Genomic DNA, 14,586 nt, shown 5'->3' on the forward strand with positions numbered 1-14,586 from the left:
TAAAATAATTGGATTATTTATTTCATAAATGCTTCTGAGTTCTTTGTTTGAAGATATTTCATAAATGCTTTTAAATTGAAATAATATGTTTATTTTACATAAATTCTTTCGCATAGATGCTTTTTCCATAAGCCACAAACAAAGTGTAAGGTTGTAAGCCGAAGTCGAACCTCATTGCATTGAACTAAGTTTGTCATAAATGTGAAATATCGCATGGAGTGTCCCTTTTATATATAGGTACATTTTTTTTTCTATTTCTAAGCTGAGTTTGGTTCGTTTTGTTTTTAACGAGGAACCCTTTTATTTTTGTAACGGAAGTGAGCAAATTGCTTTGCACCGGGTCGCAAAATTTATTTGTATGTCTTTTGGCTTTTATTTTTATATAAGCAGCTTTTCCCCCCATTCACAAACCCTAGCCCCCTTTGACAGACCGCCTGCTGCTTGGCTGTGGGTTGTTTTGCTGGCGTCTGCAAACATTTCCATGTGTGAAAGAACGAGCTTCGTCCTGGTCTTGCAACGTGTTTGTTCTGCTCCTGTCCTGCGACGTCCTCGATGTCCGTGCCGGTCTGTATGTGCGTGGGTGTGTTAGTATATGTGTGTGTGTGTGGGTGAATGTCTGGCTGATTTTTATTGACGCTTGAGCATGTGTTTATGTCCGTCTGTGTGTGTGAAAATCCCAGCGGTGTCTTTAAAGCGCTTAACCATAAAGAAAAACGAAGCGAAACGCTGCCGGGTCGAATGTTGGTTTTCTTTATTTTTTTCTCACACAGCTTTTATAGGCTGGCAACTACTTGAAACTAAACTTTAAGTAATTTCTGCATAATTCTGTGCAAGCCACCGCCCCTGGGGTGCAATCGAGCCAGGCTGTGGCAAGTTCAGCTAATAGAAATAAATGCATTACTTTTGCTTCTTATATTATTGATTCCAGACTTGCTCGAAAGTATTATTGAAAGAATAAGTAATTGAGTACTGAGTATTGAGTATTGAGTATTGAGTATTGAGTATTGAGTATTGAGTATTGAGTATTGAGTATTGAGTATTGAGTATTGAGTATTGAGTATTGAGTATTGAGTATTGAGTATTGAGTATTGAGTATTGAGTATTGAGTATTGAGTATTGAGTATTGAGTATTGAGTATTGAGTATTGAGTATTGAGTATTGAGTATTGAGTATTGAGTATTGAGTATTGAGTATTGAGTATTGAGTATTGAGTATTGAGTATTGAGTATTGAGTATTGAGTATTGAGTATTGAGTATTGAGTATTGAGTATTGAGTATTGAGTATTGAGTATTGAGTATTGAGTATTGAGTATTGAGTATTGAGTATTGAGTATTGAGTATTGAGTATTGAGTATTGAGTATTGAGTATTGAGTATTGAGTATTGAGTATTGAGTATTGAGTATTGAGTATTGAGTATTGAGTATTGAGTATTGAGTATTGAGTATTGAGTATTGAGTATTGAGTATTGAGTATTGAGTATTGAGTATTGAGTATTGAGTATTGAGTATTGAGTATTGAGTATTGAGTATTGAGTATTGAGTATTGAGTATTGAGTATTGAGTATTGAGTATTGAGTATTGAGTATTGAGTATTGAGTATTGAGTATTGAGTATTGAGTATTGAGTATTGAGTATTGAGTATTGAGTATTGAGTATTGAGTATTGAGTATTGAGTATTGAGTATTGAGTATTGAGTATTGAGTATTGAGTATTGAGTATTGAGTATTGAGTATTGAGTATTGAGTATTGAGTATTGAGTATTGAGTATTGAGTATTGAGTATTGAGTATTGAGTATTGAGTATTGAGTATTGAGTATTGAGTATTGAGTATTGAGTATTGAGTATTGAGTATTGAGTATTGAGTATTGAGTATTGAGTATTGAGTATTGAGTATTGAGTATTGAGTATTGAGTATTGAGTATTGAGTATTGAGTATTGAGTATTGAGTATTGAGTATTGAGTATTGAGTATTGAGTATTGAGTATTGAGTATTGAGTATTGAGTATTGAGTATTGAGTATTGAGTATTGAGTATTGAGTATTGAGTATTGAGTATTGAGTATTGAGTATTGAGTATTGAGTATTGAGTATTGAGTATTGAGTATTGAATATTGAGCTTATAAAGAGGTTTGGAAGAGTTTTTATATTTATATATTCAAATTATGAGAATTTAGAGAAACTTAAATATTTAAAAAATTCCTTATGTACTCTATTTATTCTCATAAGACAATGCTACGATTCGTAGCAGGATTCTGCTAATTCGGGCAACTCATCTAACGAGCCTGTTCCCTTTAAAATTGTGCGTTTCGAATGAATTGTGGATACGATTTCGTTAAAAGAAATCGCTTCAAACTTTCAGGGACAAGCCCGCAAGCCTTTGACGCGCTCCATTAGCGCCCTTCAAATTGACACCCTTTCGGGCAAATGCAACCATCCGGACCCGATTCACACCTCAATTGTTGCGCCTGTTGCACTAAATAACAGAAAAAATAAAAAGTACTGAGCTGAGGCCCTGCAGCAGCCGGCACTTGAGACTCACTTGAGTGGCGAACGGAGCGTATGCGTTACATTTCGGTTTTTATTGTTTTTCTCTTTCTGCTTTTTTTTACTTTTGTGCGGCAATGCATTTAACGCCATGTGGCAGAAACAGTTGCACATTTGGCGGCTTGCAGCTGCAATAAAAAAACAACAAAGAGAAGAAAGCTGAAGGCACGCGATGCCACTTCCCATCGCTTGCCACAACGCACGCATGCTGCATGCCCCCGCTGCTGTCTGTTGCATTTCATTTACTTTATCATTTCTCACTCTGCTGCGGCAAATTATAAGCAAATTATTGCGGCTCGCTGAATGCAAGTAATCATCCTGGAGTCGTTGTAGTCAGTCGCAGTCTAGAGTCGGAGTCGGAGTCGGAGTCGGCGTCCAAGTCGTAGCAGGAGCTGGATTCGCAGCTGGAGCCGCCTTCCAGTCGCATTTGCTGCGCGTGTTGCATTGGTTTTTCGTTTTTTTATTGCATTTCCTTGTAATTTGTGTCATATTGTTGCCCGTTGGTCGTTGGCAAATTAAAAATGAAAGCGACAGCGACCACTGCAGCAGCAGCTTTTGTGGTTGATTGCAACATTTTTTAATGACTGTTTAAGTGCGCATCCAAAATGCAATTGCAGCATTTCATTTTTGGTCGCAAAGATCTGCAGCACGCAGTCGGGTTAAAGTGGCATCTACAACATTTTGGACAGCGTGTAATTAAACTTAATTGTTGCGCTGTCTAAATTGAATTGTATTTAACTTAATTTGTCACAAATTCTTTTACTAGATTTTCAATTCATCTACAAAATTCGCTTTGAATTTTATGTTGAATTCAGTATATTTTCTGAAGCGAAATCAGTTTTGGGTAAACAAGAAGTTTGCAGCTTTGCAGTATTAAGAAGATTTTAATAATAGGATGTGAATAAAAATAACTATATTTTGTATGTGACTATTTTGTAAAGAGGAATTTCATTGTTTTATATTCTTAATTAAAGCAGCGGTAAATTTAGCACGATTTATAAATGGATGCTAAGCCCTATCGAATTGGGAATTCTATTTCAGGCACTTAAAAGAGAATTTAAGGAAAAGAAGATTCGTACTTTAAGAAGATTTAAATATTGCTTGGGCTTTATAAATTCAAATGGGTATTTATTGTTTCAAATATATTTTTAAATTTAACTTTGCAGCGAGTTAAGAAGTATATAAACAATATATAAAATGGAAAGAATACCCTAATAAACTTGAAATCATAAATTAACAGAGAATAAGTAACTAAATTAATTTAAAAAAATAATAAAAATATAAAAAAATATAAGAGAATTTTTTCCATCGTGTCTCAAAGCTTATTATTATTATTTAATATTTATTTAAGCTTCATTCCAGTGCTAAGAGTTTTTTTATATGCTCCAATTGTGGTTTCTAATGACTATATATTAAAATTGTGTTCTAACATCTCCTTGTTCTCTTATTCTCTCATTTGCTGCGAAAACTTGTTCCGCCTTAAAGTTGGCGAGTCCAGAAAAAAAAACAACAACAAAAAATGAACAAGTCGCGACATATGCAAAGCTCAGCAGCGATAAGCGCACGCCCATTGCCCCCGCTTCGCTCTTTCTCACCCGCTATCCAGCTCTCTCTCTCTCTCTGTCTCTCTCTTGTTTTCTCTTCCTCGCTCGGGCGCGATATGTGCAACATCTAGCAGGTAATAAATCTAACTGTAAACGCAGCGCTTACGACTTTGCATGCCAGGCTTGAAAGTTGTCGTCATTGCAGCACCCCCCCCCCCCCCCCCTCCTCCTCCTCTTCCCATTACCAGGCATAACAGCGCCTCAATCTTTCACTCCTCCCCCCTTGCACCATGCTGCCTTCAGCGTAAAACGCAACATTTTCGCTGTCGTTTGCCAAAAATTGTTCTAGCCAGAGGCGTAGCAAGGCGCGGCTGAGTTGGAAGGGGGCTTGGGCTTAGTTGGGGCTTGGGCTAGCCCTTCGCCTTGACGCCTTGTGTGCAATTTGTCTGCAATTTTTATGGTGCGCCCCCCCCCAACCCCTTGCCGACATTACTGTCTATCGTGCTCGTCCTCTCATATTCAATTTGTTCGATTTGATTTTTTCGTTCGCTCTATCGAGTGCATTTTATTTTAGTCAAACGCGTATGCAGAAATTTTCTCACTACAACTCGGCGCCTGTAAAGTTTTATGCATTGCTACGCTGACGACACCCCCTCCCCCATCTCGTTGCCCCTCTTACCCGTGCAGGATATGGATATTGTCGTCGATTGTAAGCAGCGGCAGAGTAGAAGCTAACGGTTGGGTGGAAATTGGTATCGGGCTTGGAGCTGGGGCTGGGGCTGGGCGTGGTGTAAAATTTTATGTTTATTGATTGGCAGGCACTGTGACTAACCAACGAGGCGACACTTTGCCTTTAACATAATGCAACTGAAGCATCTGCAGCGTTGCCAGACCGTCTTTTAAGTATTTCGCTTATCAAAATTGGAAACTCTTTGATATAAAATCCCATTTCTTGAAAGAAAACCCAAAAAATAAATAGATTTAAAATCAAATTCATATATTTGAAAAATTCAAAATATATTGTGCTCCGTCTTTGCGGCGTCTCGAACCACACATTTCACGTTCAGGGTGTGTACATTTGGCACTTTACGCTACGCAACCGACCAAAATGAAAAATTAGATTTGAAAAAATATATATATAATTAAGGCCTAAATAAATATTTAAAGATTAAATAAAAAGCAAGCAAATATTCAGAAATGTTAAAGGCAAGTTTAAGTAACAAAAGGAAAATTTTGGGAAATATTTAAGGACGAGAAAGCAGTAAATACCCTTGAACTGAAATAATACCCTCCCCCTTGAAATAAATAATAAGTTTTTAATAAGAGCTATTGAAAAGTCCGATTTAATGATACGATATGCGATACGATATATGTGGGGAGCAGAGTGAAGCTCGTCCTTGCAGAGTTTGTTGAGGACATCTTGAGAAACAGATGAGTTTTTTATGTGATATAGTATTCCTCTAAACTCCCAACGCAATTCAATAAAAAACTAAAAAATCGCTAGTAAAAATGTTCCATGTTGTACTTAAGAAACTTTCTCACTTTAATCGCAGAACTGGGTTGGGTGTATGACTGTGTGCTTGAACACCTTAAGGATATCATAAATATATCGAGATATGTGCCCGTTTATATTTATGATGATTGTACATTATGATGAGCCGCATTAGCAGCACATTACACAAGAAACTTTGGCAAGCGCTGAGCTGGAGAATTGTTGGCAGCAGGGTTCAAGAGTTATTTCCGCCCCAGGATACCGAATTGCATGCTAGAAAGTCATATTTTCATTGGCAGCCGGACAGTCGGACAAAATGCCAGAGGAACAGTGATATAGAGAGAGGGAAGGAGAGAGGGGAAGGGCGAGTGTTGGCCATATGCCTGGGCGAAATATTTTTCATGAGTTGAGCCAAAGTATCTGTATCTAACAAGTGTTGACGGGCGGGACAGAGCCCTTAAGCCCGGCTGAAGTCGTTATGATTTGTCATAAACATAAAATAAATGGCCAAATATTTATGGTCTGTGCTGTGTCATGAGAAGCTCAAACACACACACACACTCGCACACTCACAGCTAGCCAATAAAAATATTGGCCCAAGGGTAGAAAAGAACTTGTCCTTCGATGCGTTGACTTGCTACCAAGCTGTCAAGGGGTTTGGTTAGCACCCCCCCTGCTGCCTTCCACTGCCCCTTCTACTCACCAAAATGCTGCTGCTGCTGATGATGATCTCTGCCACGCGGTGTTCCCGGCGAGTGATGATCCTGTGTGTTCCACAAGCTCGATGTGGCGCCCATATAAACATTGTTCAGTGTGGCAGCCGGCGGCTGATCCAAAGACTTGGCCTTGGTCCGCTGCGATTTGTTGTTGCCCAGCTGATTGTTGTGGTTGTAGGGATTATTGCTGTTCGCATTGCTGTTGCTGCTATAACGTTGCTCTGCGGATCGAAGAGGATTAGTTCTATGCTCGAATAACTGCTGCAAAGCTATCTGAAAATCCTGTCTATTCGATAGTGTTGCCATATTTCAGAGGGCAGGTTTTTTCTTTAAAGATTATTCCACACGCTTTGGTGAAATATCGGTGGAAAACGGTTTCATCAAACGGTTGCCTGAAGCTCTTTTTAAATAGCTCGTTAAAAAGTTATGGAAAACCAGTTGCAGTTTTTTTTCTTTTAAAATCTGGCCTTAGATGGCCGTCACAAAATTTACATCAAAAATATACTTATGCAAGTTTTCATGAAATCTAAACAATATTTACAGTGCAGGAAACAATTTGATTTATATTTGGCTATATTTTTGGGAATAATCTATATGATACTATATCTACCTTTAGATTATGAAATCAAAATATTTTATTGCCTGTCTATATAGAATTTATTTTTGGATGTCCCATTCAATTTGGAGTATTATTCTAAGGCACGAAACTACTTTATTTATTATGCAATATTCTTCATACTTATTTAGAAAAAACTATGAAAGATCTGAATCTTGGATTAGTTTGTAAAAGCAAAATAATTGATTGCCTTTTTATATTCCAACAAATTTTAAAAATTTTATAGAAGGAAACTATTTGATTTGTTATCCGATATTTTATAAATTTCTTAAGAAAATCTATAGAAAATTGAAATATTTTGTTATTAATCGTTTTTGTGTTTAATTTAATCTTACTTTAGTCTTGGGCGATATTATTAACCATTGAATATATTTTTATTTTAATTTTGAAGCTTGTCTTTATTAGCAATAGACCATCAAAACTATCGAGTGGCAGCACTATCGATATACTTGCAGCAGTATTAATTATACTAATTTAATATAAACATACCCTTGTTGTACTTGACTATAACAACGGGCACCGTGTTAATCGAAACAGTTGGCGCCATAGTTGTAATTGTTGTTGTTTGTGGAATGTCTGCAGAAGTAGAAAGAAATAGATTGAGTTAACAAATGTAATGGATAACAGGATCCATAAGGGTTATAGTTTGATTAAAGATTTATCTAAATAATTAAGTCGATGTAGATATAACTTATCGACTTTTTTGACCAAGAACCGAAGCTTTAAACGTACTACTCGCCTTGAACTGAATAAAAATATATTTTTTTTTATTAAGTAGATTGATTAAGTATGATTTCCTCGGTTCTTTAAAATATTACTTCAAACAGTTCTTGGTTTCAGACATTTCCCCTAGCCTCAGTACTTTAAATATCAAAAGTTCACTAATACCAATAATCAAAACATCTAAATATATCATTTATAATATCATGACTTGTTTGCTAAAAAATTTAACAAAATGTGACCCAAAACCTGGTTTCATAAGTGTGAAAAAAACAAGTTATCGAATTGAACCGAGTTATTAGTTCTTTGCAGATGTCTATTGGAAGTCTGTCTGCTTACAAACTAACCATAATATTATTTGGGCATATTATTAGGTAAAAAACAGCTTATCGAATTGAACCGAGGCATTGGTTCAACCGAGAACCTTTCTTGTTGGCTTCGCAGCTTTGATTGGAAGTCTGTTTGCAAGTTAACCATGCCTAAATATTATTTTAGGCAAATTTTGGTATAAGACAAGCCGATTTGGCCAACTCAGTAGCCTGCTATATTGTGCATAAATAATTAATCGTTTGTTGTGCGTCACCCGTCATTAACAAATAGGTATTTATTATCCATGCAGCAGGCTAACACGGAAGTGAGCTTCAGCGCGAAGTCGGAGACGTGGTGTCTGCTCATAAATCAATCACTGACAATGCGAACGGGCTTGACCTGGGTCAAAGGGCAGCAAAAGTTTCGGCCCAATAGCTGAGTATTTATTATGCAGACATTGTTTTTGGTGCCAGCAGTCATTGGCCTAAATTAATTAAATACTACAGTCGGGGGGGGGGGGGGGGGGGGCAAATAGCAAATAGTTGGGACCTAATTGCAGTTGGCCTGACTTGGTCTGACTTATGCCCATTGTTAGACACAGTTTTGCAATAACATTTACATTTACGTTTATGGCCATGGTAATGGATGTAGTTGTTTGTCTTGCTGTTGTTGTTGTTGCGTGGAATACTTACGATACAATTTGATCGCACCATCTGTGTCGCCCAGCGAGTTCTTGGCCACACAGCGATAGGCTCCAAAGTCTGAAATGTCCACGTCGTAGATGGTTAGACGCATGGTTATTTTATAGCCCGATTCAAAGGTTTCTGGCACAAAGCGTTCACCTGCGAGGAAGTGAAAGAGAGAGAGAGTGGCAGATAAATACGATTAGTAATTGCTTCATGTACATGATGTGTGTGGGCGGCGTTACAAACTCATATATAACCGCAATGAAATTTAACCCGTTTTGCCACAGCTGCAGTCAGTCAGTCAGTCAGTTAGTCAGTCAGTCAGTCAGTCAGTCAGTCATTTTGTCCCTGCCGATTCAACAGTCTGGTAAACTGACACACACACTTCCATGTTCAGCTCGAAATACGTGTGTTTGCCCAGCTCGTTTGTCCTTTGTCTGGCCTTGTGCCTGGCCAAAGTAATTTGGCTTACGACAAAAATAAAATAAAGAAAAAGCAACTTTTACCTGGACTTGTTGTCATCTTGGGTAACCTTGTCTTGGCCCAGCTCCCCCACTGTCAAATGGTTCATTTTAATTTATACAAGAACAACTCTGCCCCCCCTCCGCCCTCCGCCCCCTCTCGGCATACCCTCTCGAGACACCCTACGGAGCTGCTTTGCCAGGTTTTGATTTACGTTTGATGTCGGTTAGATTTAGTAGTTGGCTCTAAGCCCGGCATTTCACTTTGTCTAACAGTTTTCGGGTTAGTAACTGGCAAATCCGTAGCTAATTGTTATGCATGGCAGCTAAGCAACTGATTAGTTTAGTGAAATCCTTTCCAAATGGTTTAAAGACACAGATTTTTTGTTCGTGTTGTTGTTGATTAAAACCAAAATTGGTTTGTCGATTTAATGTTTAAGATACTCAAAATGTGATTGAGGCCAAGACAAGCAAATTCGTTTCAGAAACTAAAGAATAGCGTCGTCATGTGACTGTGCTTTGCGTCGGACCTGCAAGCGGAGAGGTCGCTGGTTCAACTTTACGCCTAGAGCGATTAAATCTATGTGGACTTGTTAAATGTTATAAAGAAACTAAAGAAAAGCGTAATCATCTGAGTGTGATTTGCATCGGACTAACAAGCGGAAAGGTCGCTGGTTCAACTGTCTGCCTATAGCGATAAAAACTAAGCGCACATGAATGCCTTTAATGTTATTCTTCTATTAGTTTTCGGGTCTTGTTGCTATACAGAGAATATGAAATTTTAAAGATATAATATTCATTGAAGTAGTTTTTATTGAATTCAATTCACTTGCTTTGCTTAAGTTGAAAACTTTTGTTGACGGATTTGCTGTCGGATATCTAGTTTAGCTCTGGAAGCCTATTCTCATAAGCTTCTTAAAGTTAGCACTCCGGCTGCCGCGAACTGCCAAAAGCAACCCTTTTATGTGCTTATGAAATCCAACGCACTTCGACAAAGAAAATAAAAATGAAAAAAACTCCATTAAAAACTCACGACTGGTGGACAGTTGCTGGCTACTGAAACTGCTTTTGACTTGAGGTCATTTTCAATCACTTTTTCCATTTTGTGTCACGGCGCAACTTGAAAACAACACGAGCAAAAAAAAATAATGAAAAAGAGAAGAAAAGCTGAGTGAAACAGGAAAAACTGTCTGTATATTTGTGACTTTTTCACTGAGGCTCTTAGCTCCAGCGCCAGCTCCAGCCAAAGGTCTGCTGAAACGCCAGGGCAGGCCGGCCAAGGGGCGAGGGGCGAAGGGCGAGGGAAAGTGCAGGCTGCGGTTACGAGTGGTGCGTCCCTTGTTGGTTTTTTGTCCATCAGTTTTTTGTCATGCACTTCATTTGCCGTGCAAGATGAGTGGGCGTTTGAGTGAATGGATGGATGAATGGTTGGCTGCTTGGTTGGATCGTTGGATGGTCAGTTTTTTAATGGCCGCAGGAAATTAAGTTGAAATTGTGCCTAAGGGTCTGAGAGCAATCATAGCAGCTGCAGGCGCTGCATTAAATTAATTACATTTAGTTGGATAAAAGTCGGGCTCATTCTCTCGAAGCAAGTTATGAGTATTGTGGATGGGTGAATATGTTAAAAATGAGTTTGAACCAAGAAGCCGACTTAAATCAAGATTTCTATAATATAACTGGCTTTTGAATAGGCACATGCCAATCAAAATTCAATGGATTTATATAATACTCGACTGTACCAGCTTAATTGAAAAATATTACATTTTTGTTGTAATTAATATTCAAATATTTAAATAGATTTTTTTTCTTCATATTATTCAAATTAACGTTTGCTTATTACAAATAGAATTTTAATAATATATATAGAAACAAATAACAAAAAGCGAGTTTAGAAAGAATAAACCTTTTGAACTCAGCCTGAGATAGAAAATAAATTCATATACATTCTTTTTAATATTCTTTTACGAGAATCTTGGCTTGAAGCTCATTCTAATATAAGAATATTTTCTCTTATTAAAAAAGTTATAATATAAATATCAAAAGAAAGTTTGAAAGCTTTATTAAGTAGAACTGTTTGACAACATTGATTTACTTACCCGGCACGATAATTGTATCATTCTTCATCCAGTAATTAATGGACTTGGGATACGCTTCCGATTGGCATTCCAGTGAAATATTTTGAGCCAAGGCAGCGCCAACTAATTGATTCTGTATCCAAATCATGGGCGGAACTGAAATACCCAATAAAAGCAGAGATGTCAGTGGAACAGAGACTCAGGGAGAGAGAAAGAGAGGGGAGTGGTAGCGACTGTTAAGTGTAATAAGGGAATGTAATTGTAATGGCAGCTCAGGTATGTGGCTTAAATGAATGCCATGGCATATCCACACGGATAGTTGCTGTGGCAGGTGAGTGCGAAAAAAGCATTCGCATTTATATAAAATTCCGTTTGTTATTGTTTTGCGCTCGCGATTTGTTGCGGTTGCCTTTTATTTATCCAACTAATTGCTTTTTAATTTTTATTAGAGACCGCAGCGGGCGAGCGAGCTGGCGGGGAGAGAGATAAAGCTTGGATAAGTTAAGTAGCTTGCCAGGAGGATAAATGGTTAACCCCAAATCTCTGGCAAGCTTAGCTTTGTGCGCGCCAGTGCTGCCACCCAGTTGGAATTTACGCTGCAGCCAGGCGCTAATATGTAGCACACTTTACAGCGCAGCTAACAGTAAAGTTGCCCGTCAAATTGTTGAGCAACTTACATTTTTATTTAATTAGCAGCCGCTGCAGCCGGAGAGGGGCGTGGATCGGTGCGGGGCTATGCAAAAGTGCGCTAAAATGCTAACTAGCTGGGGCGCACTTAATTATTTACTTTATGCATGGCACCTAAAAGTATGCGGCAGACAGACAAAGTGCCAAAGGGCGAGCGGGCGGGCGGGCGAGAGTCAGAGGCAGAAAGGGTAGCAGAGCGGAGTTTGCCCTGCTCTCGGGCCATATTAAAATGCACAGCATATTTTGCTATGGTGAGATTTTTGAAGTGGCGCTTTGTGTGCCCCACTGTCTGTTCCGGCTGCTGCTCCAGTAGTCTGGAGCACATTGCTCATACGCCACCGACACAGACACAGACGCAGACACAGACGCAGACACAGACAGAGACGCAGCAGCAGCAGCAGGAGCAGACGCCATGCGGTGCTCTAGCGCAAAACTATAAATATTTAAATATGCAAAATTAATATGCCCCGAGTCAAGAGTACGCATTCCCCCATGTCCCCACCCATTCCCCACACATACTTACAATGCACAATGAGCATGACACGTTTGCTGACTGTTGGCGGGATGCCATTGGAGGCAATGCAGAGATAGGCGCCCATATTCAAGCGATTCACTTTGCCAATGGTCAGAAAGGAGCCATTGTATGCGATGGCTATAAGTCCAGCGAGAGTAAACAAACGCAGAAACAGAAAGAGAGAGAGAGAGAGAGAGAGGGAGAAACATACGTCGGTTAATTATGCTATTAAACAAATTTGTTGAGCAAACAGTTGCGGCACACACATATTCACATATTCACACATTCACAGCTAATTGAATGCAGCTGCGAGTCGATATTCAATTTTCATCAATGTTTTAGCAGCTTGCATATTGAACTCAAATGCTGACTTTAGTTATAGTTATTTGTTATAATTTTAATATTATTAAAACAATTAATTTGCACTGCTGCAGTCAAGTAGGAAATATATGCTAGAAAATCCATTTAGCAAAAGTCTTAAATAATTAAATATTTTAAGGCCCTTTAACTATTTCACAAAATGTTAATACGATACATTTTACAAAATAGATTTTAATTCTGACTTGAATTATAATTATTTGTAATATTATTCAATTTGAATTTGGGAATTTAAAGAAGCATTCTAAATCATAAAATATTCAAAGCCCAATTTTAAGCTCATTATTTACTCAGTTTCTCGCTTATTCACCAAACACTCATACCATTCAAATTGATTTAAAAGGATATGCTCGGCACGCCGAAGATTTAATACCCTTGTAGACATTTCCGTTTTACAGACATGTGAGAATAGTTAAGCTCGTAAATGCTGAGTTTGATGATAAACAGAAAATTTTGCCACACAAGAACCTATTTTTGGACCGACCATTTTGTATGGTATTTATATGATATAGTGATCTGATCCGACCGGTTCCGACATATGTACTTTCTACAACATAAAGAAGGACCTATGAAAAGTCTAAAGATCATCACTTTAAAAATGAGAGACTTGTTCGCATAGAAACAGACAGACGGACGGACGGACATGCCTATATTATCTCGGCTGCTTTTCTGACTTATTATAGTATATATACTTTACGGAGTTGGAGATGTCTCCTTCTATGCGTAACACAGTCCATAAAAAAGGAGAATACTCTTTAATAGGGCATAAAAAGGCGACAGACACAGATAATTCTATGCCGATGCTTATAATTGTTCCCAAGTTCATTCTCAAGATTTTGGTATTTTAAATATTTTTTTTAAATTAAATAAATATACAATTAAAATTTCTGATTACCTCCACTGCAAAGAAGCTTAAAATCAAATTGGGAATTTTAACAAATATTTAAAATAAATCAATATTTAAAGGTAATGTTGATATAAATTACTCAATCATAAGAAATACATTTGAGCTACCCACAATACACTCAAACCATTCAAACTCATTCATAAATATGCAAATACTAATTATTTATATGGTCATTTACCTTATGTGATCCAAAATATGATGTTAACAGCATTACGCCAATTTGTTTTTTTTATGATTATTAATTATTATAATTAAAAATAAATATTAGCCCCCAGTAAGTTGAAAATCATTTTGGGAATTTGAACAATTATCGAGAAAACTACTAATTATTTAAAGCCGAATGCTTACAACAATTACTCACGCATACCCATTTGAGTCTATTCACAACACACTCAAACTATTTAACTTGATACGTAAATATGCGAATATAAATATTTGTATTATATCTGATGCAAAATTTGATTCCAACAGTATTTCGCCAATGAAGAAACTAGTCCATTTGGGAATTCAGGCAACTATTGAAAATAACATAATATGTTAAGCCAAGTGCTTGTAACCAATACTCACGCAAGTTTCAGTCTATTCACAGCACACTCAAACTATTCAAATTGACTCATATACAGTTCTTTTGTCACGGTAACTATGTATAATCATCTCAACTCGTTGCTTATGCAATAACATTTTGTCAAATGCTGCAAGTGCAGCATTATGTGGCAGCATGCCAATTACAAATTCTCATGCAGTTGTGTTGCTGCAACAGGGGCAAAGCCAAGGTAATTCACAGTGTCATTGCCTCGAGTCCTTGTTTTTGATCCTCTCACCTAGCTCCAGTTAAACTTATGCGTCTGCCCTGCCCCGGCTGCACATTGGCATTTTATTTCCATCTCGTTTGTGTCGAAGTCAAATTCGTGCCACCCGGCGGGCCGATTTATCGATTT

General features: G+C 37.7%; 1 protein-coding gene and 1 long non-coding RNA gene across 11 annotated transcripts in view; one reads left to right on the plus strand and one right to left on the minus strand.

The window, feature by feature from the left end:
- LOC135439056 (uncharacterized) overlaps positions 1-14,586 on the plus strand; it is a 44,304-nt gene that overhangs the window by 14,701 nt on the left and 15,017 nt on the right. The gene's annotated exons all lie outside the window — the stretch shown is intronic.
- DIP-theta (Dpr-interacting protein theta) overlaps positions 1-14,586 on the minus strand; it is a 65,797-nt gene that overhangs the window by 3,362 nt on the left and 47,849 nt on the right. For 5 of the 9 annotated variants that reach the window (XM_064697669.1, XM_064697668.1, XM_064697665.1 and 2 more), the window contains 5 exons: positions 12,373-12,501; positions 11,184-11,318; positions 8,633-8,782; positions 7,401-7,487; positions 6,283-6,516 (listed from right to left, as the gene is read on the minus strand). In XM_064697669.1, coding sequence (XP_064553739.1) covers positions 6,283-6,516; positions 7,401-7,487; positions 8,633-8,782; positions 11,184-11,318; positions 12,373-12,501 — 735 coding nt within the window. The remainder of the gene's footprint in view (positions 1-6,282; positions 6,517-7,400; positions 7,488-8,632; positions 8,783-11,183; positions 11,319-12,372; positions 12,502-14,586) is intronic. The other 4 variants (XM_064697672.1, XM_064697670.1, XM_064697667.1 and 1 more) reach the window with 2 other exon arrangements.

This window comes from Drosophila montana, unplaced genomic scaffold (genome assembly GCF_035044405.1).
Source record: "Drosophila montana isolate Dmon_TW-CO22-7 unplaced genomic scaffold, ASM3504440v1 contig_402_1, whole genome shotgun sequence".
Lineage (NCBI taxonomy): Eukaryota > Metazoa > Arthropoda > Insecta > Diptera > Drosophilidae > Drosophila > Drosophila montana.